Source organism: Camelina sativa, chromosome 2 (assembly GCF_030686135.1).
Source record: "Camelina sativa cultivar CO46 ecotype springtype chromosome 2, ASM3068613v1".
Lineage (NCBI taxonomy): Eukaryota > Viridiplantae > Streptophyta > Magnoliopsida > Brassicales > Brassicaceae > Camelina > Camelina sativa.
In genome coordinates, this window is record NC_141881.1 from 1,833,812 (window position 1) to 1,860,893 (window position 27,082).

A 27,082-nucleotide genomic window follows, 5' to 3' on the forward strand; every position below is an offset into this window, starting at 1 on the left:
TAAAAAAATTAGAATATGTAAAGAAATTAAATAGATTTTAGAAGTTGTTTCTTTTGTGTAGTATATGTATATATGTAGATTTTTGTAACTTTGCAATAATTAAAAATGCTGCTTGAATTTTTTGTTTTCTTTAGGTTAGTCTATCATAAATTTATTGTAATATATAGCCAACATAGTGATGATTTGTGTTTTTGGTGACATCTAAGTTAAGATCTTTTGGTTTATGTCCATAAAAAGAAATTCCATAAATCCGTTATAAGATTTTGAATTTTTTTTTAAATGACCGTTTACATTCACGCGCGAAAAATTATAGTTCGTTAATCATTTTTAGAAACTTTTGTGTATATTATTAATTATCATAACTATCAAGAATTTCAAGTTTTGGATTAGAAAAAAAAAACCATAAATCCAAAAAGAGTGAACTTCAATTTTTTTTTTGTGCCTAAAATTTTCATATGTTACATTATTGATAGATTTAAAATTTAGTCAAATGGTTTATGTTAATATCCTTGTTATATATCACCACTAGTCAATTGAATCAATCAAACTTTTGATGAGTAAACTAATAAATCAAATAACAATGTTGGCATTAATTTTTTTCATGCAAATATTAGTTGAGCGTTATACGAATATTAATATTATAACACTATTAAAAATCAGAATATGTAAAGAAATACCAATATATTTTTAATTTTGTGCGTATATAGAAGAAAAAGAAAAGAGAATATTCTGGGTGTGGGTGGACCTAAATGCAAATAGGCGGAAGTACCGACAAAAGAAAAGAAGAATCAGAAAGTGAAGAAAGAGAGCGATGATGAACAGTATCTTCTCCATTGACGATTTCTCCGATCCTTTCTGGGAATCACCTCCGATTCCTCTTAATCCCGACTCTTCCAAGTCCGTTACGGCGGCGGAGGACCAATCGGAATGGACTTTCGAGATGTTTCTCGAAGAGTTTTCTTCTTCGGCGGTGAGCTCTGAGCCACTTGGTAACGACGCGATCGTCGGTGTTTCTTCGGCTCAGTCTCTTCCTTCTGTTTCTGGACAGAACGATTTCGAGGAGGACGATAGTCGATTTCGCGATCGCGATTCTTCGGGGAATCGGGATTGTGCTGCTGCTGCTGCAGCGACGGTGGTTGATGATTACCATCGTGTTCTCAAGAACAAGCTTGAGTCTGAGTGCGCTACCGTTGTTGCTCTTAGGGTTTGTTTGTTTGTTTGTTTGTTAATCTCTCTTTATGTGTAATTTGTGCGTTTTTTGATTTGAATCTCAAAGCTTTTAATGTTCTCTCCTTTGTGTTGTTGTTTAGGCTGGGTTCGTGAAGCCTGAAGATTCGACTAGCTCTCCAGAAACTCAATTTCAACCAGTTCAATCCAGTCCTCTTACTCAAGGTAAGAGCCCTTTTCTTGTTATCATCTTATAGTTCCTCATGTGGATTCGTTTTTTCTATATTCTCGTCTCTGCTATGAACGTTATGTTAAGGAATTGTGCTGTCGAAATGGAACATGGTAACCTTTGTTTGTTGTTGTTGAACGATCATGCGCCTAATTTTATTAGTAATCAAGTTTCAATCTTTTTGTGACTTTCTCTTCTTTCTGTAAGACTAATGAGATTGGGAATTAGATGGATTCTTGTGGTTAGTTCAATATTTCTTTTGAACAGGAGCGTGGCCAATCATTTCTTTCAGATATCTGTTTGAGGCTCTCACACATAGTAAGTTTAATGGTGGTAGGTTCTTTGGTGTCCCCAGGAGGAGAAGTTGGTGTTATTACTTCTTCCTTACCAGCTGAGCTGAAAAAAACTGGTGTACCAATGAAGCAGGTTACTAGTGGATCGTCGAGAGAATATTCTGATGACGATGACCTTGACGAAGAGAATGAAACCACTGGTTCCTTGAATCCAGAGGATGTAAAGAAATCTAGAAGGTAATGATTTATTTTCTCCAAGTCCTTGTTAGCTTACCTTTACAGTGATACAATTTTAGAGCCTTGTTCTTTCTTTAATATTTGTAGGATGCTGTCAAATCGAGAGTCAGCTAGGCGATCTAGAAGGAGGAAGCAGGAGCAAACAAGTGATCTCGAAACACAGGTTTTGTATCATATCCTCTTAACACTTCTTTTTTTGTTGTTTGTCGAACAATTTTTAATGAGCCTGCCCTAATTTCTATTTTGGTAGGTTAATGAGCTAAAGGGTGAACATTCATCACTTCTTAAGCAACTGAGCAACATGAATCACAAGTATGATGATGCTGCTGTTGGAAATAGAATACTAAAAGCTGACATTGAGACATTAAGAGCTAAAGTAAGAAGACTTCAAGACTTTAAGACATTCTTCCCCTCTCCTTTTTTCTGAAGCAGCCTTATGTTTTTTTATATATATGATTATAGTAAATTTCATGTCATGTTAAGGTGAAAATGGCAGAAGAAACCGTAAAGAGAGTAACAGGAATGAATCCGATGCTTCTCGGGAGATCTAATGGACATAACAACAACAACAGAATGCCATTAACTGGTAACCACAGGATGGATTCTTCTAGCAATATTCCAGCTTTTCAACCACACTCAAACCTAAATCATATGTCAAATCCAAACATCGGCATTCCAACCACTCTACCTCCAAGACTCGGAAACAATTTCGTTCCTCCTCCATATTTGAACTCCCAAACCAACTCCCAGATGCCGAGAATAAGAAATGGGCAAAATCACCATGTTGCTCCAAACGCCAACCCTTACGGCTGGACTACTGAACCTCAGAACGATTCAGCATGGTAAGCTAAACAGTGGCTCTCTTTTTTTAAAGACCATTGAACAATTTAAAAAAAAAAACATGTTTATACAGATCAGATTCCTGTTTCCCCCATTTTTTGGCTCATTTTACAGGCCGAAAAAATGCGTGGACTGATGAAACAAGAAGCTGGGTTCGCACTATATTAATGCATCTGCATTTGTAATTTGTAAGTGTTATAAGTAAGCTATGATCCATGAGAAAACATTTTGTGAAAATACAGTCTCATGGCTTTTATATACAACAGTCCTTGTCTTATATAAACATTACAAGATTCTTAATAAGAAAGAATCGTGTTTCTATTTATAGCTTAATGACAGAGTGGAGATCTGTTTTTATCAAATTAAAAAGAAAGACAGGTCAAATCATATCATATCCGACATGCCTTTTCTAATTTTCCCCTTCTCATTAAATTCCGACAACCTCGGCGATTTCCGTGGTAGACATTTTCTTTCTTTCTGAAAGACAAAAACAAAAAGAAACAGAGGAGAAATCGAGACGACGACAAACAAGTTGACAAAAAAAGGCGTCGTTCTTCCCTTTTTTTCTCCTCTCTCTCTCTCTCTCTTTTGCGGCGTACGTTTGGTCAAAAAATGGGTTCCAGTAAACTGAAACGTGCCATTGGAGCCGTGAAAGATCAAACTAGCGTAGGATTAGCCAAAGTCGGAGGTCGAAGCAGCTCTTTAACGGAACTCGAAATAGCCGTCGTGAAAGCCACGCGACACGACGAGTATCCAGCGGAGGAGAAATACGTCAGAGAGATCTTAAACCTAACCTCTTACTCACGCAATTACGTAAGCGCTTGTGTGGCAATCCTCTCGAGACGTCTCAACAAGACCAAGAACTGGTCGGTTGCTCTTAAAATCTTGATTTTGATCCAACGGCTGTTGACAGATGGCGATCGAGCCTACGAGCAAGAGATCTTCTTCGGAACAAGACGAGGAACGAGGTTACTTAACATGTCTGATTTCAGAGATGCGAGTCAGTCTGATTCCTGGGATTACTCTGCTTTTGTTCGGACTTACGCTTTGTATTTGGACGAAAGGCTTGACTTCCGGATGCAGGGAAAGAGAGGGAAACACGGCGGTGATTGTGACTCCGGCGAGGAAGATGATCATCAAGAAACCAAAACCGATATTCGGTCAAGAGCTCTTGTGGTTAATTCTAAACCGGTCACAGAGATGAAAACAGAGAAAATTTTCATTAGAGTACATCATTTACAACAGCTTCTTGATCGGTTCTTAGCTTGTCGTCCAACAGGTAATTTATTTATTTACTAATTCAAATTAGAAATGTGAATTAAGCCATCGAGGCCTCTCCATTATAATCTCTTTCCTTGGAATCCACGTTTTTATACACTTTCTTGATTAACAAGTTAGGTCTTTGCAACAGGTAATGCGAAGAACAATAGAGTGGTGATTGTGGCTTTGTATCCAATAGTAAAAGAGAGTTTTCAGATATACTATTACATAACAGAGATAATGGGAGTATTTATAGATCGATTCATGGAATTAGACATTCATGATTCGATCAAAGTCTATGAACTCTTCTGTCGAGTTTCTAAACAATTCGACGAGTTAGATCCGTTTTACGGGTGGTGTAAGAACATGGGAGTTGCAAGATCTTCAGAGTATCCAGAATTGGAGAAGATCACACAGAAGAAACTTGATCTCATGGATGAGTTTATCAAAGATAAATCAGCTTTAGCTGCACAAACAACAAAATCGTCATCAAAAAAGTCTGTGGAGGAGGAGGAGGAGAATAAAACAGAGGAAATTAAAGAAATTCAAGAAGATCTAAACTCCATTAAAGCTTTACCAGAACCGGAACACGTCGAAGAAGAAGAAGTAAAGATGGAAACAAAGGGAGATGTTGAAGAAGTGGCTTCAAGACAAGACCAAGAGGGTGATTTACTAGATTTAACGGATGGATCAGGTGCAACAGCAGGAACGGTTGGTGACAGTTTGGCTTTAGCGTTGTTCGATGGAGCCGTTGGGACTGAAAGCGCGTCTGGACCCGGGTGGGAAGCGTTTAACGATGATTCGGCAGATTGGGAGACGGCATTGGTGAAATCGGCAACAAGATTGTCGGCACAAAAGAGTGAGCTTGGAGGAGGATTTGATAGTTTGTTGCTTGATGGAATGTATCAGTACGGTGCAGTTAACGCTGCGGTCAAAACGTCTACTGCTTATGGAAGTAGTGGAAGTGCGAGTAGTGTGGCTTTTGGTTCTGCAGGAAGACCAGCAGGTTAAAAAAGATTTATAAGATTGTTATTATCATAGTTTAAAGAGTGAGAGGTCCTACAAATTATATTGAGTTCAATTTGGTTTTGACTTGTTGATTTTGATCTAAATGGTGATGCAGCCTCAATGTTGGCATTGCCAGCGCCGCCACCAACAACCAACAGAAGCACCAGTGCGGTAATGGTGGACCCATTCGCGGCATCGCTAGAGGTGGCTCCACCAGCGTACGTGCAAATGAATGATATGGAGAGAAAACAAAGATTGTTAATGGAAGAACAAATAATGTGGGATCAATACAACAGAAATGGAAGACAAGGAGGTTACATGCATTTCGGACAAAACCAACAACAACAACAACAACAACATTATCAGCTTCCATACTCCATGGGACCTTATTCTTACACACCTCGCTATTGAAATTATTATAAACAAACATATGCAAAAGAAAAGAATCACCACTGAGAAGAGCTTGAAAGAAAGGTCCTTTTTTGTTGTCCCTCTAACATTGTAAACTCTTTTGGTCATTTTACTTTGTTAACTTGTAAGAAGAATTAAAGACAGAAAAAGAAACATATATATGATGTGTCTTTTTCTACTTCTGTTAACTATATATAATTCCGAATTGTAACACTCCAAAAAATCGTCTACAACACATATAAATTGGTGAACAAAACCTATGTGAAGCTATATTATAAACTCATACATACTAAACTGAAACTGAAACTTGTTAACGTTAGTAAACATTTAAACTCCCAATTTAACATAGTAAACTGAAGCTTTTTATTTTTAATGCTGGACAAGTTTCAAATCTATCATTCTCACTATATATAAATGTCTTTGTACTCTGTATCTTCACAGAAACATCAAGAGAAGCCCAAAAGCAATGAAGGCTTCCATGAGCATCGTGGTCGTCGTCTTCTTTGTGACCTTCTACGCCATCTCTGCTGCTTCCTTAAACCCTGAGGAAACTTGCATACGAAGAAACATGGACAGGTCGCCACCGCCAAGATCTCTATTAGAACCCAACAAGTCAATGTTCGACTCTCTTAGGGACACTTTGTGCAGAGACATGGGTCGTGCTGTCATGTTCTATGTGAGGATGACGGGGAAATTTCCATCTCACTATGTGAAGGCGATGTGTAATGTGTTTGGAAATGATGAGAAGAAAGTGAAGGAGTATGTTATGGAGAAGTGGTTGGGAGGTTCGAAGCTCGTGTCTAATATATCTTGTGCTATTCATTGATATGTTCTGTGATTGACACTAAAAACTTAAGACACCACTACTATGATTTTGTACTTTAGACTTTTAGAGTGGCTACCGGTTAAAGAATATGATATATTACCACTGATGTTGAAGCAATTGTCCAAATTAAAAGTTCCTAAGCTAGTATAGTAACAATAGAAATGATTACATAATTTCATCTGAGAAATATAGATGGGGCTCTAATACTAGATTTACCCAGTTTATTCTTTGCAGAATAGTCTACTGTACACACAAATTACATGTTAGCTATATTTACACAAATTCTAAAGACAAGCCTGTTGGTTATTGTCAAATCGACGCGTTTTTGTCTCGCCTTGCTGTTTCTCCATTGGGCAACAACATCTAATCTGCAAATCAGATGTGACGTAAGAGATTCAACAAAGAGATTCAACATCTTCTCTTTGAGGTCTTACATTTTGACTTTGATCTACCTCCTAGGTGCTTCCGTCCTAGTTATAGATGACACTTCTGACTCTAAACTATGAAGCCTTTTTGAGTGAAGCTTTTAATATCTCATCTGGCACTGTCCATGAAAGCAAATGTCCATCTGAATCACCGCTCAGTAATTGCTTCAGGTCGATCGTGAGATGCAGAGCTGTAACTGGTTTCTTATGAAATTTCAACTCCTTGTGTAGAAGCAACTTGTATTCTGGCACCTGATCCCCTAAATGTATCCCTACTGTTCTGTCGCTAGCAGGTTTGTTCTCGGCACTCACCGGATCAGTACAATGTACCATCTGCCACACTCTAAGTGCCCCGCTTTGATGACCAGTCACGTACCAGGTTGTTTCCAGCCAGTCAGAAAACGTTGAGCCTGTTACTGATACTATCAAATCTGATGGTAATTGCGATGTTTTAACCACAGCAAGGCAATCGCCATTGATGCTCCAAACCGCAAGTAAATTTCCAGCAGCAGTTATGATTTCTCCTGTAAGGTCATTTATATAGATTGCTGAAATGGGAACCGGAAAATTCGGAAGCTGCCTCACAAAACTTAAAGAACTGAGATCCCATATGATAACTGTACAGTCATCTGAACCGCTTGCAATCATCATGTAAGGTTGGCTTACACGTAGACAAGTGACCTTGGCTGTGTGTGCACAAAGGGATTTCTCTAACCGTAAACGCCGTGAACCACGCAAGCCATCCTTGTTGACTCTCCACACAGAGACTAGGCCATCGTCTGCTCCAGTGACGACACTGCGCCCGTCATGACTAACACCAGCACACTGGATCTGGTTGCCTTCATGGAGATTTTCATGGGTAGATAAGAGCTTGTCCTGATCATAGCTCATAAATCTCAAACTCATGTCTGGGAAACCCCATCTTACGTATTTCTTATAGCCTCTAGGTTTCAGGAAACAGTTAGAACCGGCAACAAGCAACTTCTCATTGAAAGTGATGATTTGGTTTATCGATGATGATAATTTACGTATTTCGCGAGGAACAAGATGCATCGAGTGTTTCAGAGGATGCAGAGGGAATTTTCTGTCTGTCCTTCTTTTAACATGAGGTTTCTGGAATAGTTGTTTTGGCGTTTGTCCAAAATGATTAATCTGTGCTAGTATGGATGCCTTCAAGGTAGGATCTGTAACTGCATCCACATCCACATTCCCCTCATAGGTGTAATGATAGAAAACATTTACAGCTTTTTCTGCAGCCTGAAGATATAATAAACAGCCTCATGATTCGATATTTTAGGAAGCAACATCTCTAAGTCTCTACTATATTTTCTCTGTTAACTAGCAAAAGGAAAACAGGTAATGTACCTTTCCTCTCTGTTTGTGTCCAAATATGAGATCTATCCAGTGATGCAGATTCTCTGAAACATAATCAGACTCCAACGCTTCTCTGTGCTTGCAGATGAATTCACGAACACTTCCTCTAGCCCAAGGAGGTAAAGATACATTACTCACCTGTAATTACACAAAGAACTTTCTTATGAAAGGGAAACAGAGAAGTAAAAGGTACATTCAAGAACCAGTAGAGCAGCTAAATCTACCTTCTCCCCTGACTGTTTTTCACCCAAATCAAGGTAAAATCTATTTTCTAAGAACTCAGGCATGTAGAAAAATTCAGGAATTAGTTCTTTCACATCTGATGTATTTCCTTTTCCAGCTGCACTTAGCCAAGTTTCTTTAATACTATTAAAAAGTCGATCAGCATGATCAAATTGACCACCCTGCAGCTTCTGGTTTTCAGCACTGAATGGTGGTAGGCGAATAAGGTAAAACAAAACAATGCCAGCACTTGAATAGTGAGACCCGTAATGAAAATTTGGAACCTCTGGATCATCCCAGCTCTCATATCTGAAATGAAAAAGGGAAAAGGAAATCATGAGAAGCAATCATTGGAGATGATGCGACAAAACTTCATGGTAAAGAACACACTACATATTGTTCAAAATGCAAAACCATAAACCTTTTTCTAAATTCTTCTTCTCCTTCAGGTGTCTGGCAACCCATTGGTTTGTCAAGCTTGCGAAAAGTCTTTGGATCTGACAAGTCAAGACTCTCGCTATCATAATCAGCTAAAATCCACGGAAATACTGGATACTGTGTGAGATCACTGTATCCACGTCCTGCTAAGGTGTTGAGATGCATTAGGTATTGAAAATTGCTGATCTCCCCATTTTGCCATCTTTTCGTGAAAGACTTTGCCATCAATTTGAAAAGACGGCTACCCTCTTTACTTTCCTGTTTCGCAGATCCTGAAATGGTTGTATCGAGCCTGAAAAGAAAAAAGAAATAAACAGAATAAACAACAACTTCGTAGATTTAGGAAAGGCCTCATGGATACTAAGCTATATAGTGCTCAGCTCTTGAGCTTAACTTGACATTTTTATTCATGATTAGAGAAAAAATAAAAAGAGAAAATGCTGAGAGCGCCAAATTTTAAAGCGAAATAAAATGAGATGAAAAGCAACAAGATGCCATACATGCTGTTCCTTGGAAGATTCATGGCAAGGAGATTTCTGAAGACTTCTTCCCTCTCTTTCTTGTGGAACACAAGGAGATCATTACATCCATCCATGCTAAATATCTCAACAGCAACTGGACGCAGCTCGTAATCACGCTTTAAAATCTCATGAACACTATCTAGCTTCCACATACGCCGAGGATGTTGCAAGTTACCAGTCACACGCACTTTTTCCTTTCCCCAAGCCCCACCACCATATGCCCATGCTCTTCCCCCTACAGCGTCGGTTTTCATTGTTGTACTCCATAATGTGCTAGACTTGGACTGTGATTCCAAGCTTCCGGTGAATTGTTTCGTCACACCTAGAGCCTGATCAATAATGGATAGCTCATCTTCCGATTCCTTCTCACAGATACACCCATGATCATCAATGTAAAAATTCTCTATCACATATAGGCAGAGTTCCCCTATTAAGAAGATCCCATCATGTTTGTCCAAACCAACAACTCTCTCACAGTTATATTGGAACCTAACCTTTTCAAGATGTTCCAGATAAGGTCTGATCAAATAGTCACCATCATCATTCAGTTCCTTCTCTGATTCTTCCTCTACAGCTCTGATTTCATCCATACCAGAAGATGAATTTATTGGAGATCCATTCTCAGATTTTGCATCTGTGTAGACGCTTATTGGAACAGATGCTGTACTACAAGATTTTCCACCAAAAGAAAGAGCATTCTGAAGACTCGCCTCATTTGTACTACTAGCTCTATCATTATTCCATCCATTTCTAGCAGAAGAAAAATCCTTAAGGTCATCAGCTTCTTCGAAAAATGACTCGCTGTAAAGTTCACTTAGCAGGAAAGCTTGCTCCGAATCCATATCAGAAATAACTAGGCCATCTTCATTTTTGGATTTGAGTAGCTCAATTTCTCCAAGTTCTAACTTCCCTTCTAGTAAATTATGGATGCTATCAATTTTCAGTTTACATCGTTCAAGCTTTTTCCGCATTCTGTAAGGACCTTCAATAGGACAGAGTTGCCATTTATCTTCAAATCCCTGGGAAAGACGCAACGGAAATATACCACGTTCGTGTACCAGCTGCTGGAGATGAGTTTGCCACACACTCTCGGCATAAAGTATCGAACCATATTTATTTTGCCGGACAACTCTAAGCTCAGCGGACATAGCATCACGCACTATTTCAAGTGCATATTTTCGCTCACTTACCTGCTCCCAGTGTTTCTCGTCTAACTTCGACGTATCTCGTGATTTTCTCCCCATCTCTCTAGTGCGGCGACCATCCATGCCTTTCATTCTAACATCAGGAAATTTTTCTGAGCCAGCTATGTACTGTTTCCACATAACTGCAGCACCCTGCTCGAGTACTTTATTTATAATTTGTTCGGAGCTCTCAAGCCACTTAGAGAATTCTGGAAGATTTTCAGTCAGCAATCTATCAAAACCCCCGTGTAGTACATCAACTTTTTTTCCTCGGTGTGGTTTTTTGACAAGCAAATCTTGAAAAGCAGATTTTCGGTGAACCAGCAAATATCTGACAATATTAGATGCCATGTTTTGCACATTCTTTCTCTGGTCATGGAGTAGAGATATTAAATTCACACACAAACAGCAATTCAAATCTCTATCAAGATTGCTTGGGCAAAATATAATATTCTTGTTTGCAACCAGCAGTTGAAGAACTGTTGAGATATCAACTTCAGATTCCTCGACGCTTAGATTTGAAGATTGACTCTTATTAGATTCAACAAGCAATCCCAGACGTGAAAGTAGGTCCTCCTCTCCAATGATTGTCAAGAACGATGGAAGAAAACAATACAGTATTGCTCGATTTGTATTCTTCAGGACTGAGTGCACATAAGCATCGAGTTGCCTGGTTGCTCTTCCTATCGATAACAGACCCTTCCCTGAAGAAGTGGCTTCTTCAACCCTACCATCTTTGTTAGCCAATTGCAGGATTGATAACAAGAACTCAAGGGTTTTAAGGACTCCAATTGGTTGAGGAAAAGCTCCCATATATAGACGATCAACAATCATCCAGCAAAATGCATCCAAGTTTGTAGACCATTTTCTTTTGTCCAATGTTTTGTTATCCTCTTCATCATCACGCAATAGACGCCTTTCAAGATAGTTCATGACTCTGCTAAGGCATAACCCTTGAAATACTAGAACACATTCAGGATTCACATATAAAGGAATCATTTCTAAAATGCTTTCCAAAGCCTGTACTGCTTTGATCTGCTCAGACATTAAGTCAGCACATACCTCTGCCATAAAATCTAGCACGGCACTTGCTCCAGCAGAACACGACCCACCACCATACCCAGACTCATCAGTTTCGAGGAGAATTTTTGGGCTAATGGTAAATATTGTATGGGCAGCAGATGAACCTGACGTGTGATCTGAAGATGCAGCAAATTCACTAACTGAGATATGCGACGGAAGAGGAGAAGAACTTGTAGAACTTTTGAATTCATTATAGTTAGAGCTTAGCGAGGATACAGCCGGAGATGGTGATGGAGTGAATGGAACGTCGAGACTTGATTTTTCAGAGAAAAGGGGAGACTCTAACATCGAGAAAGATTCAGAAGTATGGGACTCTGTTGGCTGAACTTCACTTGAACTACCTTTGCAATGTAAAGATTGCATTTCGCTGGAGGCTGATACAGGGCCAGCATGATCACCATCTTGTTTCTCACGACCTTGAAATGATTTAATTGAATCCCTTGGTGGTGTTGTAAGAATGTTTTCCATCTTATCAATAGCCACATAATCCGAAGGTAAAGGCATGACTACAGAGCTCACACTAGCCTGCTCTTGAGGAAAGCTTCCAGCACTGATGGAGGTTTTTGTGGACTGATCCCGGTGAGGAAATCTAGAGAAAGTGCTTTTTGCGCTGCTATCATCCCAACAACTTATATTCTGCTCTTCTCCTTTCACTGAGAGCTGTTTGGCTATCTTCACAGCATGAGAAGCCCTGCAACACGACCCAGCTTTTGGTCAAAATTTGCAAAACATCTTGCAGGTCTTATCCTTTTGACATGCAGGAATAAAAGATTAGTAAAGAAAAATATTGTCTCTATGCCATGAGACTATATAAGGGACGGAGAATAATAATTTGAATCCTAAATAACAAATACATGTACACATCTATTATGTTCAGTACGTGGTACGGAAAAACATACATTGATGCAAAAGGCATGTGATGCAAACCTGATGCAGGAAAAGTAAAGATCAGCGCAATTTTGGAGAAATTCTGCGGATCTGCAAGCAGCTGAAAATTGAGGGCACATCTTCGCTAGATCAACCATGAAACGGATAATAGATGTCGCAGTAGCAGGAGCTGAAGCTTCACCGCCCATCAACCGTGCCGCATATGTTTTATGCATTAAAGCTTCCCCTTGAAGGTCTCCAGTCATATCTGCATTGCCCTCAACAAGCTCATCTACAAGGCTATCCGTCACCTGTGAAAGGTTTCCAGGGTGGTGGGCAAGCATTGATTGCATGCTCAATCTGTCAAAAGTGGATTTAGCCATAGCAACCACTGAATCCAACAGATCTACAAACTTCAACTCCACATGGCTTCCATCACCCGGCATTAGTTCATGAAAGTCTAACATCCGTACCTCTGGTAGTCTTGGAAAAACAGGTTTTCCAAAAATCAAGCAGAACAAAATGTAATATATGTCTGGAGAATCATAGAAGCTTTGAAGTACCCGTGCCAGCCCCTGAGAACCTCCACTTGAAAAAAAAATAAGAGAAAAGCTTAGGGAAGAAGTGAGACAAACACCGAGAAGGGTCATGATCCATCTCATACTACTAGGATGCACAACTTCATCAAGAAAGTACGTTAGTAATTTTGATGAGACTATCTTATGCCACTGCTCCAGCAATTCTTCTGCTTTTATGGTTACCTGGAGATCAATAAGCATCTCCAGAAGCAAATTTCTCACAATTACATGCTTTCCCATTGACTCGCGCATGGATGAGTTCTGTGATTTTATTTCAGGTGGATTAAATGTCATAATCACAAACCTAACCACACTTTCAAGCTCAGAAGTAAGGAAACTCTCTTGTAAGACGCATCCAAGAAAAATAACTAACTTTTCTAGGACAAGAACTTCCACATTCCCTCGTTGAAGTGTCACTAACAAATGTTCCACCAGATTGATTTGACGCAGAATTGTAAGATTGTGACTCCTGTACCAACGCATTGAGACGAGGTTCTCCAAAAAATCAAGTAAGGCAATCTGGATGGAAACAGGGGCTGTCACCCAGAGGGTCCAATCCAGGAGGACATGTTCCACCATATCTGCATTGGATAAGACAATGCAGTTTGAAGTTTCAACAGGACTAACTCCCATTTCAAGCTCAGATAAATGACTAAAAGAATCTTTGGGCCCTGAAAAATCATCCAGATATCCATGAGATCCAACTGAAGAAGGTTTAGACTGAAATTTTGACAGACTAAGATCCTCATAGTTGTTTTCAGGTGTAACCTCCGTAGGTGACATGCAAATAGTACTTTGTCCACTCTCCAACTTCTTTGGCTCTGAAAAGAAAGCTTCACATGCAGAAATTTGGAACAATATCTCCAAACATTTCATGTCAAATAGCGCCATCTTGGGACGCAAAAACAGAGCTAGTAAATGGTAGCCCCTGTATGTTTCCATATCCTTTACATTCTGAGAATTCTGATGAAGCACACATGCAAGCAGTGAAAGAGACATATATACCATATCTCTAGATTCGGAAGCCTCAACAATTGCAAGTACAACAGCCATTCCTCCCACAGAGCGTATAGTATCCCCGATCACATTTTGTCTGCAGATACTCGCATTTCCCACTAGGCGCCCGAAACGCGGTATTCCTATATCATTGAGGAACGTCTAATGAAACAAACTTGAAAATAAAATGGAAAATACGAAATTATATGGGATCATTGATTACCTCCAATAAGAGAAGCAGCAGCGGACAATGGGTCAACCAGATTGAGGAGGGAAAATTTTCCAGTCGTGCGCATGAACTCTGAGCATGTTCCATCAAATGCAAAAATAAGTTTCTTACCAGGTAACTGAATTGAAAGATTCCCTAACCTCTTGAGATCCCATACAATCCCACTACCATCTGCCTTAGAATCGCCTTGTCTACTACTGTCGTCAATTTTTTGGATACTAGACGATGATGACATGTCAGTATCTAAAAAGTCAAGGATAGCCATGCTGCCTCCACCACAAGCCCGGTTAGGGACGAAAGATAAGAGATGTGCATCCTGAAATAGACCTCTATACCCTCTACCAAGAATGTACATGAAACCAATGCAGCCTGATGTGAGCACCTCCTCAAAAAGATAACATGAACGTATTTTCCATGCCAAATTGCTAACCCTGGCACAAGTAGCTGGAGTTCCAATTATTACTTGCAAAGACTTTCCAACAGGTGAAGGAGAGTACCCCAGTTTACCCATGTGCCTAACTTTTCCATCAATATAAACATAAGCAACGCTAGCCTGGAAGAGTCCAGCAAGAGCATTTGGCTTACTATGGACAACAACAAGGTGATGCCACTTCCCCTTCTCAGTTTCTAATCCAGAAAATGACAAAGAATTTGAATTGCTAGTGGCAAGGGTCAAAATACCATCCTCTTGAAAATATAGTTCTGCATAGGATTGACTTTCATCACTTATTTCACTAACAGAAAATATCCGGAAAACATTTTGTTCACTTTGCTGCCCACTCAAACTGTGTGTCTTTGATGAACCACCAGCTCTATAGACTTCTGATTCTTTTCCTTGAGTTGTAAAAAAATTACAATACTGGAACCAACAAACAAATGAATAACCAGCAGCAGGAGGCCAAGATCTTTCTCCCAGGGACACCTGAACAGAAGCATGCCCAGTTTTGCTCATGTCCATTTCAACAAAAGGGGCCAGGGAAACATCTTCCAAACTTGTGTCTTCCATGAGAATTAGTTTTTCCATCATACCAACTAGTGAGTGACCCGAATGCATAGCCCTCATTTGAATAACATATTTACACAGCAGTTTGAGCTCGGATGGAGACAATCTGCACCAGAATAAGACTATACTATGAATAAGATCAGCCAGCCAATTAAACGTAGTCACCCTAAGATTATGCATTAGATTTTTTAGCTATTTAACTTTTTTGATTGGATGGGATGGGATGGGAATGAATGAAGAAATATTAAATCGTCGTATAATCAACTACCTGTACGCCCCAAGAACTTCAACAATCTTTAAAGCATGAGAAAGAAATGGAGATGAACCCGGAAGAAAGGGTTGGATAATCTCCAGCAGGAGTTCTACGCAACCTGCTCCATTATAATTCAATTAAGAGAGGAAGGCGACAAGAGTGACGAAGAGAAAAAACAACAAAGATAAGATATAAAAGTTAACTTTGCCAATAACAATGACCCCAAGGGGAATCCTCGGACAGACAAAGTTCTTACCAGCTGACGTGAGGTTTTCCAGGTTGAATGGGCTGGCACGTGCAAACCTTTCTAGAAGATTCAGAAATTCCAGCTGCATTTTTGGAGTAAAAAGCAACAGTGAACGGATCAGAACTCTGACAGCACCTGCATTATAGATCCTCTGCTTGTCAGGATTCAATTGGCCAGATGGAGTTTTTACAAGAAAGCTTGCTTTTTCACTTTCTGCCGTCTCAGCTGAGGCCATAGATTCTGATGTCAAAAACGGTGGAAGCACAACTTCAAGTGCAAGTTCTAAAAACAGTTGTATCACCTGTGTTTCCAGATCAGCACACAGCAAACCAGACTCCACCACAAGATCATAAAATATCTGAGATGTAATGACACTGTGCAGTTTCATCCTATTGATAGAATTCTCACAGGCTGCAGTTGTCATGAGGCGCAATAGATATCTGAACAATTTGATGAAAACCATCACAAGAGACTCATCCCTACACTCTTCTTCCCCTTGGAACGTATGAAGGGTGGTCAACATAAGAGAAAAACCAGTGGCTTCACCAAATAATCTTTGAGCAGAGCCATTAACCCCAAGAATACGCCACAGAGCACCCATTGTATCACATCTGGCTTCATAGTGAAGCTTGTATTGATGCCCAGAGATTCCAGTGACCATTCCACTCTTCAACACATCGATAACAGCTTCTAACTCTTCATGATGGATCTGGTTGGATGGTAAGATAAGAGTTACCCATTACAAAAAAAAAAAAAAGAAGGATTCCTGATACCTATGCAACAGAATCTCTATAGTGGCAGCATAATCTAAAGAATAAAAAGCCTTGCCAAGGTAACAGAATTTGATGTTTTTATCAAAAAACAAGAAGACACACTGTAATATATCAATAATCGAGATGCATATTCTTTAAATGTAGACTTACCTGTTCAATGTCTTCTGTGATTAAACATGACAAAATCCTCAAAACACCGGTACGATGTTCATCAGAGATTAAGAATGGAAGAATGACAGTCACACCGTTGGCAAAACGAAAAGCTGCCTGATTAGCTTCAGATTTCTTTAGTAAAGAGATCATACAATCCCAGCCAACAGTTATAGTGCTGTCAACTTGAAAGATATGGAACTTTCCTGAACCAGAATCAATCCGCTTTGGTGATGAAATGATGGCATCCTTACTATCTAGGTGTTGTTTGAAGCTAGGTGAGCTAGGTACCCGATCCAAATGATTAGAAACTCCACTATGCTGATCTGGACCCATGAGAAGTTTGCACTGCTTCAGATCATCTTGTAAGACTTCCAAAACGCCAACTTCACCTAGGACTTTCTTGTACCTTAGATCGAAAGATGTGAGCTTCACAAAGAAAGAAAGTATGGTATGCTTCAACTCGGAATTGATTGGCTGTTGCAACAAGAAACAAAGTGACAATAATTCTTGCTCTGGAACACAATTTACAACTGTGACAGCATATTCAAGAATTTTGAGGATTAACTCTTGCAGTGAGGAAGGAAAACCATCCATGTTCAGCAACAGAAGTGGAACAGTCCTTAGTTCCTGGCACATTCTATAGTTTTCCATATGGCTCGTGAATATCTTGAACATTCGGTTTAACACTTCAGCCTGAAGATCCTTGTTCTCTGCTTTCAGAAAGATGTCTTGCAACATTTGGACAGCTTCAAGGTCTTTAACTTTACCATTTCCATGATCCTCATCATACAGATTGTTAGCAGTGGGCTTTGTGTGGGAAAATAGTGAAGTATTTGCTCCAGGTGACTCAATGGGACCAGTCTGAGCCAAGGTGACAAGAACATCAAGCAATCTGGACAGTGAAGGGGAGAAATTTTGTGAAGCCCTGTCATCATTTTGACTACTATTCAATGAAAGAGGTGGCTGATTTTCAGAGTCATCGGAACCGCTATTTTTGTGTGGAGATGAATGATTGAATGCGAAAACCATATCTTTTGGCATAGAAGACAAAATCAGGGCAAACTGTACAAGGAAATGGTAACCATGTGCATTTCGTATGTCCTCTTTGAGTCTAACCCCACCAGTTTCTACATTAGTCAAATTTGATAAAGATTAGCAACCATAATCAGAGTAGTTAACAAATACAAAAGTAAGAAGATCACTGCCGAATATCTCTACTCTCCACTACATTTTTTCATGGCAATTGACATATTTTGAGTTCTTATGTATTTTTCTAAGCAAAATTACCAGGTCTGTATGATAGTTCCACACAGTCAAGTAACAAATCCACAATGCCCATTGTATAAGATGAGTCCCCACAGTCCGGATCAAAATCTTTGACAGCCACTAGGAGAACCTTTATCTGCAGAAGAACTCAGCAAAACATAGTTCAGAAGAAGTTGAAACAGAGCGAGCAGTCATACCTTGTGCCAGAAAAGCTCAATTAAAAAAGCACCTTCATATCTAGCAGTAACAAATTATAGGTTCATACTTCTTTCACACTAAACAGAAACCAAATAGTTGTTCTTAGTTACAAGATCTATCAGAGGCAGCTTTTTTTAGTGATCTAGCTTCTTAACAAAGATCTTAAGCTCACACACCTAGGACAAGTATTTAAACAAACTCCTTCATTTAAGAAAACGAATATTGTCAAATGCTTTGAAGATTGCGGCTATTTAGCAATGCTAAGGTTGTGAAAAGAAGAGTATATATGCACAAAACCAATAGTTATCATTAGCTTTTGTCTCATACTCTTCTAGTAAAATTAACCTAAGTCTCCTGATAACCAAATTCTTAATCACGGAAGACCTCGGATAGTTTGACATAAGCATGAGATACACGAGAATTAATATTCCACAGTGAGGCTATCTACAAATCTAATGGCATACCAGATGGTGTTTGCGTATGTAGCTTGCCGTGCTACCATTGTCATTGACAAGAAGAAGCCCAAGAATCTGACAGTGACAAGAAAGGGATTCACAAATGGAACTGTAAGCATCGCAACATTCACATAAGTTTAAGTTTCAAAACACATTGCTCATTGCTCGATTTGTAGAAGAACAGGTGAGCAACAAATTACCTGCATTGCATGTCTGTGAAGCTGTATGTTGTGTAATGAAACTAGGCCATCTTTATATTGAGAAAGAGCCACGAGAGAACCATTGTAAACCATTTTGAAAAGCAGCTCAAAAGAGTCATCTTCAATCAAACTCTGTGCAGCAGAAGGATGGCTTGCCAATGCTTTCATGATATGGACAACATTCCCCACCACCTGTAAATAAATGGAGACGCGTTAAAGTCTCAATCCGCCAGCATGAAACACATTGTAGAAAATTGTGTTATACATGACTCTGACTAGAACCATTAAACATAACCTCAAGTGTCTAGCTTGGAGAGTACTATATCTGCCATCTTTACCTTTTCTTCAGCATTAACAGTTTTTTCACCTTCACTATAAGTCAGAAGCACATTGAGAATGTGTATTAGACAACATAATATCCCAGAATCCAATAGAGATTGTTTGTCGAAAGGCTGAAAGAAAACACATAAAAGGTTGAGTATATAAACCAACACAGTTTTTATTATATAAGCCATCAAAGAGCCAGCACCCTGAAATTTTTCTACTGCCTCCAAAGGTGAGCGTAACTACCAGTTAGCTATCAGATATTCAATCTCAATAACAAGCTTTGGTAATTATTTAAACGCATAGCTGAGTAAGGGAAAAAACTAAAAGGCACGTAAAAGTCAAAAGTACCCCAGATGCAAGGACTTCAACAGCAGTTAAAAGGTCTGCACCACGACTTGAACCCTCCTGCATGAAAAAAAAAAAAAAAAAACAACAAAATCATGGTTAACAGAGAAAGAATACTACATGTCCTGATTCACTGTAATCAGAAGGAAAGGCAAACCTTGGTGACTTCAGAAAAAAAATTTAGTACTTTCTCAACATCTAATGATCTTGTCTTGCTGCTAATCTTTAACTTTTCAACATCTGTCACAAATGCTCTCCCAATGACGAAAGAGAATATATGTGTTTCTACTAAACTGCAATTGAAATAAAATTCCCAATATGGTTGATTTTCTCATATCTGATATCTGAGAAGGGAAAGAGAGTACAGAAGACCCTCTAATGAAGAAAAACGTTCAAGATAGGAAATGTGTGATCCCTTTATACAAGCTTAAATCATGTGGAGAATCTGAGACATTTCCTAGTTGACATGCAAATTGTATCTTGGAAAAGAATCAAAGCAGTTACATATGATTCCATACAAATAGAAAAAGAGAGATTTAGAAATGGCTTACATGGTAACTAACTGATCTACATTAGCATGCTGCTTCACTAGTCTACAAAACGTATTCACACTCAGATTCAGGGCGGCTTCTTTCTCCTGCTGTGACATATATAAAGGATTAGCAGTAGGGATTTCCAGTTTTTCTTTTATGTGTACACAATAAGTGATTGACTGATTGTTCATAACATATGGGTAACAACTATGAACAAATGATAAAAGCACGCATTGAGTTGTGAAGTTATCACACACGAACCTGTTCAGAGCTTGATGAACGGAACTCTTCCCAGTATCTCGTGAAGTCCAGTTCCAGCTTACGTTTGTCTCGGCTTTCCAAGGAGTAAAGAGGAGAACCATTGGTTACTTATGCCAACATATGATCAGTGAAAGTGCACAAAATAAATTGCCTTGAGAAAACTAATAAACAAAAGTCATCATTGAATAGTGTCACATTAAACTACCTACTTGGTAACTTGGAAAGATCACGAAATCATACCACTCACATGTTTTCAGAAATATAGCTCGTTTGATTCAGTCTATCTACTTCACCACCCCTCTTCTCTGCTACACTAGAACCGAATCCTAAACCTAGTAATTGGTATCCCTTACATACTACAAAGTCTTGGGAGAAAAAACAAAGTAAAGGCACCACAGAGGAGTACCTTGTAGGAGATAATGAATTGAAGTCATGCTGAGCAGAGACAGCGTTAATAGAGGACGGGGAAGCTGATGAAGACGGTGGAGTAGGGGAGTCACTGACGACGTCTTCGACATTTAACTCGGCGGTTGTTTCAGCTACTCCAACCTTATCCTTCAAGTCCTGAAGCAATGATCTCCATTTCATGATTCCACAGTTTCGATTCCAAACACATTCATCCGATTACCAGTCCTCCTGAACCAGATCCGAGTCGGTTACCAGAAATCAAACCCGTTTCTTTCGATTAAACCAATAAAGAAACGGAATCAATGAATACGAACAACAACAACAACAACAACCCAGACATCAAAAAAACTCTGTAAGCAAGAAGGATTAGGGTTTGTTTTGTAAGCAAGAACAAAATCAGAGATCCAAAACTGCGATTAGCGATTCAACACCCCCACAACAACAACACTTTTCAAATTTTGCTTCATCCTCTGAGGAAACACAGATTCTGATACGGAGAACGCGACGATTCGAGATTGACGGAGGAAAAAAAAAATCAATTGAAAGGTCGATTAACGAAAAATAAAAGATGAATATCTACGTTTTGTGATGTGTTCATCATCGTTCGTCGTCGTTGTCTTCGTTTCTCCGCGCCTTGTTTCTCGGCTTCAAACGAAAGTCTCAAGTCATCATCTCACTTTCTCTCCCTCACTCACGCTATTTTTTCTTTATTTTATTAATTTCCCCTAAATATAGATTATTTACTTTAAACGCAAAATTAATTAAGCTCCTAATTAAAATTGTTTTATCTTATCGCCCCTGGAATGTTTCAATTTCGCATTCTTACCCCGTTATTCTTTATAAAATCGTTTAGGTCCATAAAGAAGATTACGGTTTTGACGATCATCCCCAAAATCGAGAGCACACTTTTATGAAGACTATAATGTTGACTATTGACTTATATATTCGTGCAAGATTATTGAATGTAGATGCGAATATGAAGTCAAGTCTTATCAAACATCATGCTGCCATATCGAATTTTACGGAATCCATCTAAGCAAATGCAACGTGTTACAAAAGAACCTCCAACAATATCATAAAAATATCTTCATCCTATCACCTAAACGAGTTAATTAATGATAGAGGCTATAGATTTCCTGATCAAATAAATTAGATGTCAAATATTCAAAATGATCATAATATTGTATTGCTAATGATTTGCAAAATCACTCTATATATATCAGTCAACCCAAAGAATACTATATAGAGAGTCTATTATTATATGTGTCTGGAATCTGAATCTAAGCCCAAAGCAAAGAAAAGGGAATAGTATGCATTTATATCTTTATATCAACCAACCTACACATAATCCCAAAAAAAAAAAAAAAAAAAAGCAAAAAGAAGTTGTATAGGATGTGTAAAAAACATAAAAGGAAACCATATTGATCCCATGAACAATGTTCTTTTGATTTTATCTTTTTAGTGGTCGCATGTTCGTTCATGCGTGTCCTCATCAACAAGCTCTTTGACCTTACGTTTTCTTTAATCTTTTTCTACTTTATATTATTCCTCGTAGTTTTCTATATCTTTTTTATTTGATTCCTCCTCACCCTCCCTTTTAAGGTGCATGTTTCTAGCTAGTGTAATTCCTTTTGATTTGATTATGTCCTTAATATATAATCAATCAAACTAATCATTTCAGCTGGTAACTAATCTCTCGTTGTTATAAACATGCATGCAGTAAACTTTTCTAGCGATTTGCTACTATATATATTCTGATGAGCTGAGTATACAGTATATTAGTATCAATCAGCGACTGTTCATCACAGTACGCGTTGTTGCTCGAAAATGCTAATACACAGTTTGTTATTCGTTGCTAGTGGCAATATAAATGACCATCAATAATATAAGATCCTTGTCACTCTGATTACTGATTACGATCGATAGCAACTAGTTAACAGCAATAAGAACAACAATAAATAATTCTTGTCTACACGGCTACACCTATTGCCAAAAATTCGAGTTAAATTTTATGATTTTAGACCCATATCAATAAATGCACGCTTCTATATATGGTTATAAAGATTGACACATTGTTATTTAATTACTCCAAACATCTTCAATAAGGGCATATTATACACATGTACGTGGATATGAAGTTGTGTAGTATCTCTATCACAATCACAGAAGCTGGCTTTGAGAGGACACATTCGTCAATCCCTAGAGGTTGCAGTTTTCTCGTGGGGCCTTTGTCAATCCAATTATTTTTTTTTATATTGAACAACAATAATATTTTCTTTGTTTATAGAAAAGACCATAATGTTCATGTAAAATTTTTTTTAAAAAAACGTTTTCAAACTCGGACGTAATATTCAAAAAGAAATTATCGATGTAATTAATCTCCTTGTATATATATACTATACGAATATCGAACGTAAACTAGAGAAAATTCAAAAGTTGTAACAATTAGAAAAATTAATAATAATCCCTAGAAAGTAGAAAGTAACCAAAAAGAAATGCTTTCGTTTAGCTCTTTGTCTTTTCTTTGTTCCCGATGGAAATAAAAAGTAATTCAAGAGCAACAAAATAAAGGGAAGTGAAGATTCCAGTTTTGCCCTTTTATAGTGTGTGGTGGTGGGCTCCTGAGAATCCCAGATCGTAAGCCTTCTGAAACGACGACTCGTGATCATGATGAGATTCGGTATCGTACGCCGACACAGGAAACGCCACGCCACCTGCGTACCCCAGCATATCACCGGGTCTCACGCTAACCTGCACCCCGTGACCCGTGAGTCCAAGAAAGTCTCTGGTCAAACGATCAGCTTTCTGCCACGTGGACGCTAGCTGGTCGTACTCAGACGACGTCACCATGACCCGGTCAACACCAAGAAGCTCGTTGACGTTCGTCAGATGTCGGTGATGATGACCGATCGATCGAGTCTGTCCTGCGCCGCCGATAGCTGAGGAGCTGAGAGCCGTTGCTTTTTGAAGGAGAGCCGTCGCGGAGAGAGCTGCCGTTGATGGAAGAGCGGCGGTGGAGTGTGATGGTTCAACGCAAAGAGGTGACGTGAAGAGCAAGGGAGAAGATTTATTGACCATAAAGCGATGATTGTCTTGGATGTTAGGGCTAGGGTTTGTAAGATTAATGGAGGAAGAGGTTGAAATGATTCTTGCACTTTCTTCTGCTAATGCATCACAAAACGCTCTATGCGTTATGAAACTGTCTTTCCTGTTTTTCATATCACAGACACACAAAAACAGATTAGATATGTTTAGAAATAAATATTAAGAAAAAAAAATGAATTTACGTATAATGTACGTACGATCTATGATAATGCAAGAAGCAAAATAATTTTTGAGTGGACCAAAGTACACAGAGAGAAGAAATTTCAAAATTCCAAGAAAAGCCTTTGAAGTGTAATAATGGACCAATGTAAATTACACATATCAAATCAAATCATAGCTAGATTACAAAATCTTTTTCTCAAACACAAAAAATAATCATTGAAAAAATCAAGATTCTTTTTCCAGCATTATGATGATGAATGAGAAGATAGATTCACCTGCAGGCTTCTTTAATTTATCTCTTTCAAATTTCAATAATGCAACACAAATTTTACATACAATAACAAGAAACAAAAAGAGTCATTTTTTTAATTGGAATAGCTAGGATTCAATTATTTATATCTCAGAAATACATAAACATTAGCTCTAAAATACATATACTCGCATTAATTGGACAACATGTATACATTTAGTGTCTTAATCCATGAATTTTGCCACTGCATTTAATTGCACTCAAAGTATATAGTCCATGGACAGACACTATCAGATTTGTCAAAGAACATAACCAAAAGAAGACAACTGAAATCAGTCACACGAAAGCATTAAATTCATCTAAATTTATACAAACCACGAAAAATTTATCGATTCACATGTGTCACATGGACTCCTATCTCTATATAGATAGACAATAATCTAGATTTGTCACAGAAACATCAGTAAAAAATATCAAGAAAACAGTAACAAAGGAACAAAGAAAGATCTTCACATAAGAACAAAAAGAAATAAACCAAAATACTATTGACCAAGAAAAAAAAAAAAGAAAGAGAAAAAAAAAAAGCTTACCTCGAGAAAAGAGTGCCGCAGTCACATCTATACTCTCTTGTACCACAGATCTTAGTGTGAGCTTTCCAATCAGATTGAACGGCATAGAACTTTGAACACTTTTCACATTTCCATTTCTTTTCACCATGTTTCCTGCAAAAGTGTTTCTTGATCCCTGTGAGATCACCAAGAGCCCTAGAAGGATGATGATGAGCACATTTTGTCTCTGGGCACACATAGACTTTCTTCTTTTGTTGTTCTTTGCTGCTCTTCTGCTTCAGCTTCCATGGTAGATTGTGGCCTCTCCTGTGAAGCTGTAGATTCTGATCTCTTTGAAACCCTTTGTTGCATATCTCACAAACGAATCTGTTCGTTGCAAGAAGTGTCTTTGGTGATAGTGCGATTACCTCTGCATCTGGATCTGCCCAAAGAATTAAGTTTCAAACACATTCATGGTCAAAAAAAAAGAAGATGATTTTGTTACAAACCCTAGCTAATTATAATAAAAAAAAGGAAGACTTTTTACAAAACTCATTTGAAAAGAAGTTCCCAGATTCTGCTAGCTAGTACTCAAAAATCCATATGAAAAAGTTAAGGTTCCAAGATTCTACCAGGAATAGTTTCCGGATTCAAATGGTTTTTAAGAATCCAAATGAAATAAAGTAAAAGTTTATTACCAGGATTTCCAGGAAGGCCTCTCCTTTTCTTATTCTTGTGAGTCTCTGTGTGTGTACAAAGACTGGAAGTTACATTGTTGAAGCCACTGAAACCTTGGATAGTACTGAGTGTGTTACCAGAAGAAGCACTTGCTTCAGTAGACAAAGAGGTTAGTTTATAGGACAAGGAATGAGATGAAAACATATCCATGGATGGAAGAAGAAAACTCCAACCAAAGAAAAAACAAAAGTTTGGAAGAAAACTATAAAAAGATCGAAACTTTGGTTTATTCTGAGCTCTTAAAATAAGATGCAAGTACCTAGAGAGTAAGATGTGTCTACACAGAAAGACATCATTCTTTGGCTATATATGCAAGAAAACATAAAAATGTAGTAATATTTTTGGTTTTCTTGAGTGTATATGCACATGTATATTTTGTATGGTCTCAAAAGCAAAGAGGACGACCATGATGGATTATTCTCCAATGTCACTATCGTATACATATATGTGTGTGCTTACAATAAATGCAAAGACTGTTTGATTCCCATTTTTGTATTAGTTTTTCTATCTATGTGCAGATAAATACTACAGAGGAGAGAGTGTATGTTTGAAAGTGAGACTTTGACTTTGTATTTTAAACTATTTTTGTTTATTTTTTTATTATGTTGTTTTGGAGACGTTTCAAGTTCAAGTGTTCTGCATTACTGAGAAGAGTGATGATTACAGGACCAGACTATAAGCAATTACTTAAAACTGTCTACTAAAAAAAGAGAAGAGTAGACCCCAGAAAGAAAAGAAAAAAGCTACTCAGCTATCAATTTGTGCAATTAATGGAAAATATTGTGAGATGAGACTTAACAGGCCTAATTTCCTTAAATGGAAGTAATAATTACATTTACTACATTCAAAAAAAAAGAAAACTGCCTCTTTTCAATTTATTGGGTTTTGTATAAAGTAGATTACTTTTGTTTTGTTTTAGTTTGTAAGAGAATCTAAAACACAATTACTTAGCCAAACGTTGTTCTTATTAGAGAAGGATCATAATTAGTACTAGAACCATTGGATGATATCAGTACTGGAAAAATCAAGTTCATCGTGAGTCGTACTGAGACATTGCGATACATCTTGTATTAATTGTAATGGTTAAAAAAAACTCAAGATTTGAATATGATGACAGTTGAACTATAACATTATGCAATTGTAGTAATTATTTAATGGAGTTAAGTATCCAAGATGATATAGTTTGACTTATTGCCAAGAACATAAAGCATACTTGTTCAATTTTGCTATTGAATTATTATGAATTGCGAGTGATGCTATACTTTCTAGTTCTACTAAGGCTGCTACAGTTTTATCTCCTTTTTGATCCTCGTAGTTTTTTCTCATAAGATACCCAAAATTCTTATAAAGGCACACGAATCTGAATGGAACTTATCATAAGCGATAAAATAAATCAATACAACCTTAAGGAAATATAAGGAAAAATTGAACATGTGAATGTGACTGTGTGCAAAAATATAACATCTCTTCTCTATATATACATTTAGCTTTATTACTTAGTAGGACTAGGATAAATATGCCCTAAAAGCATTTTTGGCTTTGAATATCAGAATGGAATATATTACTTTGTTGAATTTTAGTTTCGGCTTCCTATGATTTACTCTTGTGGATGACTTTGTGATATCTTCCTCTTCCTTTTTTTTTTTTTACCTTTTTAAGTTTTGATTAA

General features: G+C 38.0%; 5 protein-coding genes across 13 annotated transcripts; 3 read left to right on the forward strand and 2 right to left on the reverse strand.

Moving 5' to 3' along the window:
- Positions 1-678: 678 nt before the first annotated feature.
- LOC104714339 (basic leucine zipper 10-like) lies at positions 679-3,091 on the forward strand. 2 transcript variants are annotated; one of them, XM_010431664.3, is made up of 7 exons: positions 679-1,204; positions 1,311-1,392; positions 1,734-1,926; positions 2,014-2,089; positions 2,177-2,302; positions 2,410-2,768; positions 2,881-3,091. In XM_010431664.3, the coding sequence occupies exons 1-7, from the start codon at positions 812-814 to the stop codon at positions 2,900-2,902; spliced, it is 1,251 nt and encodes a 416-aa protein (XP_010429966.1). In that variant the 5' UTR covers positions 679-811; the 3' UTR covers positions 2,903-3,091. The 2 variants fall into 2 exon arrangements, with proteins under 2 accessions (XP_010429966.1, XP_010429974.1); XM_010431672.3 differs by having other exon boundaries at positions 696-1,204; positions 1,752-1,926.
- Positions 3,092-3,270: 179 nt separating this feature from the next.
- LOC104714350 (putative clathrin assembly protein At4g02650) lies at positions 3,271-5,623 on the forward strand. Its single transcript, XM_087464672.1, has 3 exons — positions 3,271-4,045; positions 4,178-5,032; positions 5,150-5,623. The coding sequence occupies exons 1-3, from the start codon at positions 3,379-3,381 to the stop codon at positions 5,443-5,445; spliced, it is 1,818 nt and encodes a 605-aa protein (XP_087320798.1). The 5' UTR covers positions 3,271-3,378; the 3' UTR covers positions 5,446-5,623.
- A 265-nt stretch (positions 5,624-5,888) lies between these two features.
- LOC104714359 (uncharacterized) lies at positions 5,889-6,441 on the forward strand. The gene has a single exon (XM_087464748.1). The coding sequence runs from the start codon at positions 5,912-5,914 to the stop codon at positions 6,269-6,271; it is 360 nt and encodes a 119-aa protein (XP_087320874.1). The 5' UTR covers positions 5,889-5,911; the 3' UTR covers positions 6,272-6,441.
- Positions 6,351-21,337, reverse strand: LOC104747170 (BEACH domain-containing protein A2). Of its 8 annotated transcripts, none has more exons than XM_087464733.1 (20): positions 21,191-21,337; positions 20,609-20,838; positions 20,203-20,275; positions 19,960-20,045; positions 19,566-19,701; positions 19,412-19,468; positions 19,032-19,108; positions 18,737-18,928; positions 18,546-18,611; positions 17,905-18,019; positions 16,615-17,744; positions 15,701-16,400; positions 15,460-15,562; positions 14,183-15,297; positions 12,446-14,102; positions 9,231-12,209; positions 8,714-9,022; positions 8,295-8,601; positions 8,062-8,208; positions 6,351-7,953 (listed from the first exon to the last, which is right to left on the reverse strand). In XM_087464733.1, exons 8-20 carry the CDS (start codon positions 18,902-18,904, stop codon positions 6,772-6,774), a joined length of 9,978 nt encoding a protein of 3,325 aa, XP_087320859.1. In that variant the 5' UTR covers positions 18,905-18,928; positions 19,032-19,108; positions 19,412-19,468; positions 19,566-19,701; positions 19,960-20,045; positions 20,203-20,275; positions 20,609-20,838; positions 21,191-21,337; the 3' UTR covers positions 6,351-6,771. The 8 variants fall into 8 exon arrangements, with proteins under 8 accessions (XP_087320859.1, XP_087320828.1, XP_087320817.1 ...); XM_087464702.1 differs by having other exon boundaries at positions 19,075-19,188; positions 21,191-21,335; XM_087464691.1 differs by having other exon boundaries at positions 19,075-19,188; positions 19,960-20,048; positions 21,191-21,327.
- Positions 21,338-22,960: 1,623 nt separating this feature from the next.
- On the reverse strand, positions 22,961-25,781 carry LOC104714367 (protein indeterminate-domain 12). Its single transcript, XM_010431705.3, has 3 exons — positions 25,374-25,781; positions 24,718-25,117; positions 22,961-23,818 (listed from the first exon to the last, which is right to left on the reverse strand). Exons 1-3 carry the CDS (start codon positions 25,561-25,563, stop codon positions 23,209-23,211), a joined length of 1,200 nt encoding a protein of 399 aa, XP_010430007.1. The 5' UTR covers positions 25,564-25,781; the 3' UTR covers positions 22,961-23,208.
- Between the last annotated feature and the right edge of the window lie 1,301 nt (positions 25,782-27,082).